Source organism: Notechis scutatus, chromosome 3 (genome assembly GCF_049901735.1).
Source record: "Notechis scutatus isolate UNSWTSFEM ecotype Mainland chromosome 3, rNotScu1.2, whole genome shotgun sequence".
Lineage (NCBI taxonomy): Eukaryota > Metazoa > Chordata > Lepidosauria > Squamata > Elapidae > Notechis > Notechis scutatus.
The window spans coordinates 14,586,303-14,599,623 of NC_142011.1; the positions used below are offsets into that span (position 1 = coordinate 14,586,303).

Sequence of the window (13,321 nt, forward strand, 5' to 3'; positions counted from 1 at the left end):
TAGAGTATTGCAAGTGTTTACCTATCCTGCCGATGTTTCGTGGCCAAGGCTCTGTGAAGTTCCTCGATGACTCGACTAGGAGGTAAAGGTAGGTGGACAGCAGCCAGGTGAGGGGATCCAGTTGGCGTCGAATGCTGTCCTCTGAGGTGGGGATCGGAGACTTTCGGTCCTGAGGACTGGAAGGTAACAGCTTGTCCTGAGTGTTGCGAGGAGCCAACAATTACGTAATTTTTCAAGATAGTGGATGGGGGAGATTTCAAGGCTGTCTCATCGGCTTCACTTCCTGCAGCTGGAAAGAAAATCAGAAAAGGTCATTGGGGGTGGGATGCAAACGGCAGGTTTCCATTCATTCCACACATGGAAAAGACACCTGCGCCACTGCTCTTTAACTGACTCCTTCCAAAGGGCCAATCTCAGAAATCCCCTTGCCTTCCTTCTCTATTGGGAGAGTAGTTTTTTTTTAAAAAAAACAAGGCAAGAGGACTGCAAGTCCAGAGTTGCAGGAGGGAGGGGTATTCCCCTGAAGGCAAAGAGACACTAGAGCTTGGAATCTCTGGTGGGCAGGAAGAGAGAAAGAGCAGACTCTCCCTAGCAATTCACAGAGTATCATCATCTCCTTTTAACAACCCCACAATCCCTTGCGGGGTGGAGTCTGGGCAACTGAATGGAGCTGAGTGTTTACTGGCCGGAAGCCCTTCCTGTTGCCAATGCGGAGTTGTTGTTGTTTTTCACCAAATATATTCTCAGCATGCTCAGAATGAGCAATATCTGCTTCTACCTAGGATCGAACTCACAGCCTCCTGATTGTGAGGTGAGAGCTCTACCTCTAGGCCACTGTACCACTCTAGCAATTCACAGAGTATATCTACAATTATTGCAGAGAATTGCTTTAGTCTGGCAGGTTTTCTATTTGCAGGTGAATAACAATAAATGAACTAACTCAGAAGTCATTCCCCATGTCATTCTTGGTTCTTTGGGCCTGGCAGCAATTATGCAAAGGCCTACTTTGTTCTTTTGTACATTACACATGTGATGCATGCAAAAAAAAATGGGGAGAGACATCAGTCTTATGATTGCAGCTGCCTTGTTTTATTTTATTATTTTTGGACTCTCCTCTAGATACTTCTGTCCCCAAGAAAATATAGCTGACCACAGGGATTAACTTTCCATCAAATCTTTGTAATGCAGGCAGCCAAAGTTGGCAGGTGCTTCTCCCAGTTGGCAGGTGCTTCTCCCAGCATCTGCAACGCTACAGGAGGGAAATTCTTCATTTGCTCTTAGAAATGAAGACCCTGTATTGTATCATGAAGCAAATTTGAGGGGATTGCTTTGCTCAAGCCTTCATTGAAGTAAATCTCCAACAGAGATCTGTGCAGCCTCACCATGTGAAGTCTTGCTCTTATTTACTTTGGAGGTATATTGGCATAACCCTGATATCATTTCTAAAATATGCATCGTGATGGAGGTCTTCATAAATATGAATTCTGATTGAAAGTAGAGGGCTGCGTATTAGCATATGAGTGAAACCAAAAGCATTTCATGTATGCTAGAGCTTCAGGCTTAGGGCTTATTAAGTTGTCTATTTCACAGGATACTTAATTCAATATCCCTTAAAACATGCCTGGGGAAAAAAAGCAGTATGTTTCTGTTTAAGGTGCAAGGAGATGAAAAATTGTAGATTTCCTCCAGCTGTTTCTAGATACCAGCGAAACATGGTAGTTTAAATGGAGAACTTCAGAGGGCAACCCCATGATGTCTTCTCAGATAAATCTTACTTTTTACTGAGATTTATGAATGGGGCTTTGAAAAGCTGGATAGGAAGAGTACTGAGTTCTTTGAACTTTGGTGTTGGAGAAGACGTCTGAGAGCACCATGGATGGCCAAGAAAACAAAACAATGGATGATCAGGAAATCAACGCAGAATTCTCAGTTGAGACACAAATGGCCAGGCCCAAATTATCTTACTCCAGGCACATTATGCAGAGACCCAGCTTTCTGGAAAAGGTCCTAATGCTGGACAAAAGCTTTAAGGTTGGGAAAGGTGGAAAGAAAGAGAAGAAGACAATTAGCAGCATGGTGGATGGACTTAGTTGTAGTGGTAATAGGTGTTTGAAGATGCCCTTGGGTTCTAGTTTAAAGGTAACTCTAAGTAGGGAAAGCAAATAGCATTTGGAAAGTAGAATTAAAAGTAGTATATCTAGTTGCCTAGGTATATTTTCCCCCATTGTAGTTTTAAACTGAACAATACTGTATTTCTATTTAGCATCTGCTTCTAAATCTGTATCTATCTACATGTAGAGATCATCCTCTTTGGCAGGGCTATACACGTATATGGTTATATAACACTGCACTTAAATTCATAGTTTGAATTGACAATGAGAAGTCCTGAAGTTTCTATTTGTTTTTGATGCTGGGAGGTTAAAGAGTAGAATTAAAATAAGCGTAAGAGAAGAAACAAAATAATTCTATCAGAGAAAAGTTTGGTTGGTTGGCCCAAGAGTCAGTTTAAACATACACGGCCTAAGAATTATCAGAGAATCCAGTGATACTTTATAATGATTTCATCCTGATATGAAAATATATAAGCTGCCCAGAGATCTTCCAACTTCCCAATCCATTTCTCTTTCTCTATCAAAAACAAGTCCTCCAACTTTTCAGAGAAACAGGACAATATATAAGCATATCTTAGATTATCTAAACTGCTTCTGTGTGAACATTGACGTAGGGATTTTTCAGCCTCTGTCTTCCAGAAGAACAGGTCACATTAAGCCAAGCTAAAAGCTCTTCTAGTAAATTTTTTTTTTGACAGCATATTGATTTCTGCCCGGGATCCAGTTCTTTGTTCAGTTGAACCAACATACAAAGATAGGCATCATACTCAGACATCAATTCTTTCATCTCCCACAGCTTTGGTTGAACTGTGCATTTTGGAATATGAAATCTGAATTGGGATTTAGAAGTGAATTTGGATTTGGTCATAAGAGCACTTTCATATCTCATCTTTTTGGTCCTTGAGAACTATCAAATCTGCAAAGACTTCTGCTGTCAAACGTAACTGTATGTTATCAACCAAAAGCCAGTACTCAAACATGTTAGTTTTTAAACATGCTCTGAGTCTACAAATTATTGAACTGTAGGTAGAAGACTCCTGCAAGTCCCTTGGATTGCAGCGCTATCAAACTGGTCAGTCCTAGAGGAGATCAACCCTGACTGCTCTTTAGAAGACCAGACCCTGAAGATGAAGCTCAAATACTTTGGCCACCTAATGAGAAGGAAGGACTCAACTGGAGAAGAGCCTAATACTGGGAATGGCTGAGGGCAAAAGAACAAGAAGGGGATGACAGAGAATGAGGTGGCTGGGTGGAATGAAGCAGTAGGCATGAGCTTAAATGGACTCCAGAAGATGGTAGAGGACAGGAAGGCCTGGAGGAACATTGTCCATGGGGTCATGACGGGTTGGACATGACAACAACAACAAGGTAGAATTGCTGTGGCAGAATGTATCACCAGCACAGACATTTAAGCTATGTTCATTATAAGGTACCCCTCACACACTACATGGAAACTTGCAGTTTCTTTAAATTATGGGACTACGCCTTTCCTGGGACATTTGTGAGATCTTCGCCCATCTTCATGACTCCATGGCTGACCAGTCTTCCTTCTAATAAAGGACAGCTCCCTTTGGCTGAATGAGACTCACCTGGTACAATCTTTGAGACTTTGGGTACAATCTTAGGTGGTGGAACTGGAAGTGAGGAAGGAGGGTTAGGGGCCTGGGCTGTGTTCCTTTCCATCTGTTTCTGGGGGGACTCAGTGGATCCCAAAAGTAGTAAGGCTTGTGGAGTTTCTTCAGAGGTTGGCAGGCTGGCATTTTCTCGTTCATCTGTGGATGCTGATGTCTTCTTGGCTGAGAGGAGACAGGATCAGAGGCAATGGGACATGAAATACACCATGACAGCAGCACAAGGGGAAGGGCAAGAAAGAGAGAGAAGGAAATATAGGCGTGGTGGTATAGCACACAACAAAGCACTCCTTGTGTCCACTTGTGGCCAACAGACCCTTCCAGGAACCAGGCCACCTGGATTGTAGATAAAAAAAGGGTCCATAGCTTCACCACATAGTTCTCTTTTAAGGAAAAGGGTAGCGCTGAGAGGGCTTATTTACAACACAAAATATCTCAATTCTCTTCCTCCCTCCTCTCTTCTGGAAAATGCGTTCAAATGCTTTGAAGAATGTGTGGTGGGCTTTAAAGGCCAGCTCTACTGTTTGAAAAAATATGGATCCCAGTAATATCAGAAGTTAGGGGACAGCAGACTCTGTATTTATTTTACTACGGCCAGAATTGCTCCTGAGTGTAAGAGGATAACACGGTATATGCCTCAAAGGTTGAGTTCCTGAGAGAAAATTAAGGATGGCATTAATTAAATGCAGAAATCTCATGTTGGTTTCCTATCTACCATTTTAGCTGAACCATACCCCTCCTAAACTTCTAAAATTCAATAGCTAAAATGACAATATAAAACTACAAAGGAGCCATGCTCTTAAATACTCAAGAGATGTTGATTAACTGCCCTTATTCAAACATGAGTGTTTGAACATTCTCCTAATATATACTGAAAAGAGCAGATCTATTATCATAAGAAAAAAATGACACATTTTTAAACTATTTTTTTTAAAAAATAGTTTAGTTCTAATGATAAGAACAATACAAAAGAAGAGAAAGAGTCAGTAACTACTCTATTCAAAGCTGAAGGTTGCTCTTGGAGATGACAGAATTTCATTACTTTAAACAACATTATAAAGGATTGAACAATTATATCTGAACTGAATGGTTTATTTTTTTGATTAAGCTGAGCTGAAATGAAATGAATTTGTATCTGAGCAAACATGGATAGGTTTGGGCTTCACAGAGGGGAAAAAAACCAAATCATGTTTCACTGTAATCTTTTGAAGACCAGTGTATTTCACCCAGGAAGGAAGTCAATTCAAGTCTACTTAGTAAAGCAAATGTGTGGCCAAGCAGAATTTAAAATACCTGCAATGATTGGAGAGATGGGATATTTCTGAGGGAATTCTCAAAGAGTTTCTGGGGAGAATGGAATGGAGGAGAACCATTAATATCTGTGGAGTATGAGGTGCTTATTGTTATGTTCAGTGTCTTTCTTCTCCAACCATAAGATCTATCTAACAAAATGAAATTCAGTTGTGAAAAAAGTAAGGTTCTACATTTAGGCAAGGAAAACAAAATGCACAGGTATAGTAGATGTGGTACCTGGCTCAATAGTAGTAACTTTGATAGGGATCTTGGAGTCCTAATGGACAATCATTTAAATATGAGCCAGCAGTGTTATATTCATTACTGGCCACTAGAAGGCTTGCTCTGAAGAAAATTCACACAGGATTCTAACTGCCTTGTTTTTAAAAGAAACAATCATTTAAAATAAAAGAAATACAGTCATTTTGGTAATACTATTTGAACCCCCACCCAGACTTCCTTTCAAATTTATCCCAACAAGCCATAAAAATATGCCATTGGCTGTCTAGCCACAGAATTCTAGTAATGGCAACAGTGTATAATCCCCAACAAATCAAATGATTTATGATATTACTGATTTAATTGATTGGTTTATTATTGTATTTTATGATTTATCACTTTGTTGCTTGTATGCACACTGAGAGCATATGCACCAGAGACAAATTTCTTGTGTGTTCAATCACTTGGCCAATAAAGAATATTCTGTTCTATTTCTAATTCTAATTCTAATCTATTCTATTGTTTCTATTCTATTCCATTCCATTCCATTCCACTCCACTCCATTCCATTCCATTATTATCAAGTTGGTTTTGACACTCAATGACTATTTAGATAGAGATTCTGCAGGATGAACTGACTCCAAGTAGGCCTTTAATAAACATGTTGCCTAATAGATTACCTTCACTTTACAAATATCATTCTGAGCAGAAATATTAAAGATGGAAGTCCAGAAACATTTATATTTGCTTTCAGAATTGCCTGTGTATATGTTTGAGTGTATGTAAATGAGAAGCAAGGGGCAGGTCTTGATTTTCAATTGCTTGATTTTCAACTACACTTTCTGGAGTTTTAATTTTAACTCTGTATTTCTTAATTTCTTGCATTCTACTTTTTGTTTTTCATTTATTTTCTGCCTTGGAAAAAATCCCATTGAGAGAGAAGGAGAGAGATTTAAATTTTATATTTGTAAGCCACCCAGAGTCTTTTTGAAACCAGATAGCCTTCAAAAATCTACTGAGTGAGTGAATTATCCATGGTAGTTAAACTTCAGGAAATGAGTTGGACTGTCCTGAACACAATATAATAAAAATTAAAACAAAGAATGCACTATTGAAGCAATTCAGATGCTTGGCAGCTTAGCCACTAGAGGGCAGCTAATGAAGGGAACAGATGTTTTAAGGTTTTTCTTTACATTTCTTTTTGTGAGACAATTGTAGGGATTTTACAAAAGCTATTTGCTACTCACAGTTTTTCAAAATCGTTTCCAGTAAGATATGTACATTGATTCTCATATTTTTTCCATTTTCTAGGAAAGCATAAGATGTATACTTTTATGAAAACTAGCTTTTGTTGCAATACACCCTGATACTCCCCATATATGAATATTTTATGTTTAATCATGGTGTATCTACTCAGAGCATATTTTAGTGTATCTACACTAGAGCAATGTACAGTGCAAATCGCATTCATTATTTGTGAAGGGAAAATATATGGCTTCGTGTGTCAAAACGCACAGCTGTTACAGACATACAGGCCAAATTGTCAGTCCTTTGACATGACTTCGTAACATCACTTATTGTTCCTCTGTTGAGAAGATTGCCAACATTGTCAGGAGCTTTTTAATCACATCTCACACAGAACTGTGTTGTCATATTCATGTTTCCCTTTTTACAGTTCAGTTCCTTAAATTCTTTCACTGATCTCCAGTCTATTTCTGTATTATGTCAACCCCCATAGCAAAACGGTTTTTTTGAGAAAGAAGAAGAAAGAAGACGAAGACAACTGATGAAGCTTCTTCTTGGGTGAAGAAGACAACTGATGAAGCTTCTTCTTGGATGAAGAAGACAACTGATAAAGCTTCTTCTCTGATGAAGAAGACAACTGATGGAGCTTCATCCAAGAAACTTCATCAGTTGTCACAACTGATGAAGCTTCTTGGATGAGAAAGCAAACTTCTTCTTCAAAAACAAACAAAAGTCTAATTGCCTTTTTAAAAAAGCAACTTTGAGACAACTATGACCTGGATGACTGAGAATCTCCACAGACATTTCCCCATAGCTGAACTTCCCCCATGGCTTTTTTTCTTGCAGCTGAACTGAGTTTTCTTTTAAATGCAACCTACTCTTCAAGGTAGGTCAAAATGCTATCTGAGATTTCCAGTGGGGTATCCCTACTTTCTCCTTCTTCTGCAAAGCTAAAAGAAGAATTAACATCAAAAATGTAAGGGTAATATTTTCTTATCCTCCCTCTTAATTGATTGATGTATATGTTAGATTTTGATACAGGTGTCCTTGACTTACAACAGTTCATTTAGTGACCATTCGAAGTTAAAACAACACTGAAAAGAGTGACTTACGGTCATTTTCCCCACTTATAAAGGCTGCAGCGTCTCCATGGTCACATGATTTACATTCAGATGCTTGAGAACTGACTCACGTTTATGACGGTTGCAGTGTCCCATGAGATCACCTTTTGTGACCTTCTGACATCTGGTTATCTGAGTGACCATCTCTTACTGGTCACATCTACCTGACCGACCAGAGCAGGGAGGTAAGGAATGTTGTGGGTCCCACCAGAAGAAGGGCCTTCTCCGTGGCAGCTCCCTCTCTCTGGAATATCATTCCCTCAGAAATTATAATGGCCCCCACTCTAACACTCTTCCGGAAGGCACTGAAGACCTGGTTCTGCCAGCGGGCCTGGGCAACCCAGAGTGGGATGTTACATGTATTGTCACTGAGGTGAGGGGCGGGGGGTGGGTGTGGGTTATTTTATTATATTATTTTATTAATTTATTATAAGATTCTCTCTTTTATTAGTTGTATTATTTTTATATGAGGTTTTTATATTCTTGTAAGCTGCCTTGAGTCGCCATATGTGAATAAGTGGCAATATAAATTTCCATAAATAAATAAAGAAATAAATTTAAAAAATGAAGAAAGAAAGAACGAAAGAAAGAAAGAAAGAAAGAAAGAAAGAAAGAAAGAAAGAAAGAAAGAAAGTCAGTCAGTCAATGGGGAAATCAGAATCACTTAACAACTGTGTTACTAATTTAACAACCGCAGTGATTCACTTAACAAATGTGGCAAGGAAAGTCGTAAAATGGGGCGAAACTCAGTTAACCAATTTCTCACAATCACCACCTAATTTTTGGGCTCCATTGTGGTCACAAGTTGAAGACTACGTTATTGCCTTTTCTCCAACTTAAATCAGCTTTCACAGTCATATTTTCCTCACAACAATACTCTTTGAGGTATGTTGGACTAAGCAAATTCATGTTTTAAGCAAGACGTGAACCAGGGGTTCACTGGTCCGACCCTGTAACCTCCTTAACATACTACACTGGCTCTGAGTGTATGATGGCTATGGAGATGTCCTGGAAAGACCATTCAGAATAAGGGCAAGAAAGAGCTTTGTCCATCGTCTGCTATGTTTCATCCCAGATGATCTCCAACACTACCATGACGCTCATTTTGGTGGTGTTATTCCCTTATTGGCTAGAAATGGAACTGAGCAAAATGGGAACTGATTTCTTTAAAAGCAACAAGGCTGATACAACTATTTTTTTTGACTACCGGGAAAAAATGGGGAAAAAGAATATGAAACAAAGGAGGTTGAAAGTTATTTTAACTTCTCAAAAGCCATTTTCGCTTCAGCTGTTGGCAAAAAAAGGTGAAATAGGAATGTCATGAACCAATTCATTGATCTCTCTAGACTGAACATAAGATGGAACATTCCGTACCGTATTTCTCCAAGTTTATCTGTTCAATGAAACCTTCAGCAACCCAACTTGTGGCTCCTCTAGTTCAGGAGAACGATGGCCAGCTCAGGAATTCTGGGAGTTGAAGTCCAAAAGTCATAAAAAGACCATGGTTCCCCACCTCTGCCCCAGGTAGTCCTTATTCCTCAAGAAACTAAACCTTGAAGACACACGTGGAATTTGTGCATATCCCTCCCTATTTCCTGTCTGCCTATCAATCTTCCTTTCTTTTATTATCTTTCATAAAACAGACTCTCTGAGCATTTTGGAACAGAATCCTGCTTTTTATTGTATTGTGAAAGTGGCATTGATACCACTCTTTGAACAATGACCATAGATTGATTATTTTAGTCAATTTATTGATCACATTACTACTCTAAATAAATCAAATAGCACATGTTTCCCACTTCCTTGTGAATTAATGAAGCCAACTTCTAACCATGGGAGTTCTCTTACAGCCATTTGTCTATGTAGGGTTTCCTGCCTGAGCAGGTGGTTGGACTAGAAGACCTCCAAGGTCCCTTCCAACTCTGTTATTCTGTTTTTCTTAGCCTGAGTACCAAATTTTCATCCATTAGAACAAGAGGTCTCCAACCCCTGGTCCGTGGCATGCCAGAAACCGGGCTGTGAAAACAAGTGAAGCTCCATCACCAGGATGCAAGCAGCACATGAAACCACACCCTCTCTGGTCTGTGGAAAAACCTCTCTCCATGCAACCAGTCTCTGGCAAAGGTGGTATTCAGCAGGTTCTGACCAGTTCTGGAGAACCGGTAGCAGAAATTTTGAGTAATTCAGAGAACCAGCAAATCCCACCTCTGACTGGCTCTGCCCCCATCTATTCTCTGCCTCCCGAGTCCCAGCTGATCGGCTGGGTCTTCTTTTGTTGCCCTGCACAGGAGAACGGAGCTGGAAAGCAGGTTAGTGGGGTGGGGAGGGAATGGAGATTTTGCAGTATCCTTCCCCTGTCATGCCCACCAAGCCACACCACGCCCACCAAGGGTTGGCCACATAACCGGTAGTAAAAACATTTGAATCCCACCACTGGTCTCTGGTACCCCAAAAGGTGCAGGCCAGCCGCTGCATTACAACACACTAACTTTTGACTGACTTTATGGAAGACAACACTTATACAAAATGCAGTAGTTCATATTCAACATTTAGCTTTTCCGTCTGTTCTAAGAAGGCTTCAAACAAGGATTCCACCGTTCCCCATCATCCTATCTTACATTTACTACTATTTCTATCCCTTCAATGAAACATACAGACATTCTTCAGATGCTTTCCAACTTGTAGTAATTAATTTCATGGAATTTCATTTAAATTAATTTCATCCTTGAAGTTCAGGCTTACAATTTACACTGTACAGGAAATTATTCTCTTCTTCTTCCATCCCACCAAAGACAAGGTTGCTAGGAAAGGGAGAAAGGGCCCAGAAATAAATCCTTCCATTCCCGAACACCCAGTCAGAGCTGAAGAAGTTTCTTGGATGAGAAGCAAAACATCTTTAAAGAAAAACCAGAAAGTCTAGTTGCCCCTTGAAAAAAGCACCTTTGGGACAACCATGACCTGGATAACTGAGAATCACCATAGACATGGCCCCAGAAATATTTAGTTGTCTTTTGAAAACAATTTTATGGAATATTACTAAAGATAAATGACAAGGGAGTGCAGGAATAGATAAAAATAATATTAAAAAAAAAACTTGAAGTAGATAACTCAATGTATTGACACAGAGTGTCAAGGAAATAAAAATGTCAAGGAAGTGGAAATCTTTCACCAACACAGTGCAATATAAACCCAATCAATGAAGCATTAAACTATCCTTTTAGGCACCCAATATCACAGCCTTCTTTGTGTATAATATCTTCAAGGCACTACAGTGATTTCACAGTAGTATCCATTGGTTGGCACTGCCTACTAATCAGGAGGAAAATGTGGATTTTGAAGACCCTCTGATTAGTTCTGAGAATTTACCCAGCAGCCCTTTCTTCAGAAAGTTGATAAGTTCAACTTTTCTTTTTTAAAAAAAAAAACTTAAAAGTTGATAAGTTCAACTTTTCTTTTTTAAAAAAAAAAACTTAAAAACATACAGTAGAAATTCATGCACAAAGGATCTTTCAGATCAGTGATTTTATACCATAGTCCAATCTCGTTTCCTTTCATTCTCCTTTGTTGCTTCTCTTAGTCATTGCTATAAAATCCTTCCTTCTGAAGCCACTTCTCCAAATTTCAGCATATTTACTTTTCTGAGAGTTATTATGACCTTATTTCATGTACCTTTTACTTGGATTTGCCACTCTGGTCTCCTCTGTTGACTTTGCTTTAATTTTTTTTAAAGCCATGTTGTTCTTTATTTGACTTTATTTTTCTTTCCTTTCTTAGCTGCTTAGGAGTAGGGACTTTAATGGCAAAACTTTACATACAAGTACTTAAATATAGAGATATAGAAGAAGGGGACGGCAGAGAATGAGGTGGCTGGATGGAGTCACTGAAATAGTTGGTGTCAGCTTAAATGGACTCTGGGGGATGGTAGAGGACAGGGAGGCCTGGAGGAACGTTGTCCATGGGGTCGTGATGAGTCAGACATGACTTCACGACTAACAACAACAACAACAACTTAAATATATATGACACTTCTGATGATAAATGCTTATTGCCAACTCTGGCTTATCCTTCCATGCCATTCAGTGGTTGCAGACTGTCTTTTTTAATATTTATATTTATGGTTATGTTTTTTAACCCTACCCTTTTTTTTAAAAAAAAAAAAAAGAAGAAGCTCAACCGAATTACTGCTTTTAGATGGCAAATAGTTGAAAAAAATAATTCAGCATATATTTTTTCATGCTGGTGGATATTTTAAAAAGGATGTTATATTGAAAGGATTATTCTTCAGTCATATACATGGGCAGCTACATCTGAATCAACTACTGGAGATATTTTTATACTCCTTGATCTGCCAGAAAAGGATGAAAAAAAATCCACATGCAGCTGAATTTTGCAAGTCTGACCAATCCCAAACTACCTGAAATTCTGGCCGTTCATTGCTTAATTATTTATTTTATTAGATTTTGGCACTACCCAACTCCAGATTATCTGTGGGTGGCTCACAATATCAAACAAATAACGAGATAAAAACACAATACTTTATAAACAAGATGGCACCTGACTAATCAATGAATTACACAGACCAAGCTTGATAGTTTAGCACAGGGGTGTCAAACTTGCGATTACACATTGTCACGTGGCGTATTGTAACTTTTTCCCCCTTTGCTAAAATGGGGGTGGGCGTGGCCATCATGTGACACATCCAGCTTGCAGGCCGCGAGTTTGACACCCCTGGTTTAACACCACCTAGAACAGGGGTGGGGAACTATGGCCCCTTTTATGACTTGTGGACTTCAACTCCCAGAATTCCTGAGCTACCTATGCTGGCCTCAGGAATTCTGGGAGTTGAAGTCTATAAGTCATAAAAGAACCAGCATTCCCCACCTCTTTCCTAGAAGGTCCCAAATCCTAGTAGAAAATACAGGACTGAAGATTTGTGCATAATCTGCTAGCAACTGCAAGATGATTGCAACTTTAATTTCCACACTGAGGTATCTTCCCTTGATTTGGCAAATGTACTTACTATGGCAGACATTCCAATTTAAAACTGTTGATTCAACCAATCGCCACCTTCCTATAAACAAGCTTGGGACTTGATCTCATCAGTGAGCCTGTGCAGCCTTTGAAACAGTGATGGGAAGATCCTGTGTATGTTATCCATGGATCACTTCTGCCAAGCAGAAATCACTCCAAGAAACCTCTAATGAGTATCCCTACCTCTAAAATTCTACACCTTGGTTAGAATCAGCAATAAAATTATATCTACTATCATGCAAGGAAAATTATTTTATAAATAAAATCTCCAGGAAAGCATGGTGCCTTCACGCACATACCTGCATGCTTGCAGGAAGCCTTATTCTAAAGAGGGCATGTTGAAATAACTCCAGTTGTCTTAATAATAGAACAACTTCAGGACATTAAAACCATCAGCAATAACATGGAATTCAAAATATTACTAGCTCAATAATGGTGCAAACCTGTACAACATCCTTAGTCTTACAAGCACATGAAATGAAGGCAGATTCTAGTCATGTGCTTGCAAGACAAAGAATGCAAATTTCTTTATTATATTTAATCCAAATAGGACCTAATCTTCTTTATTATAAATTGCAGAGCCAAATGCAGTTCCCCTTTCAGGTCACTACTAGATCCTAACATCGATCAAGAAAAGTTTCAGGTCACTACTAGATCCTAACATCAATCAA

General features: G+C 39.1%; 1 protein-coding gene across 4 annotated transcripts in view; it reads right to left on the bottom strand.

The window, feature by feature from the left end:
* The window catches only part of PHACTR3 (phosphatase and actin regulator 3), a 281,729-nt gene that overhangs the window by 129,074 nt on the left and 139,334 nt on the right, over positions 1–13,321 (bottom strand). For all 4 annotated transcript variants that reach the window (XM_087959229.1, XM_087959228.1, XM_087959227.1 and 1 more), the window contains 2 exons: positions 3,701–3,907; positions 22–289 (listed from right to left, as the gene is read on the bottom strand). In XM_087959229.1, the coding sequence (XP_087815355.1) occupies positions 22–289; positions 3,701–3,907 (475 nt within the window). The remainder of the gene's footprint in view (positions 1–21; positions 290–3,700; positions 3,908–13,321) is intronic.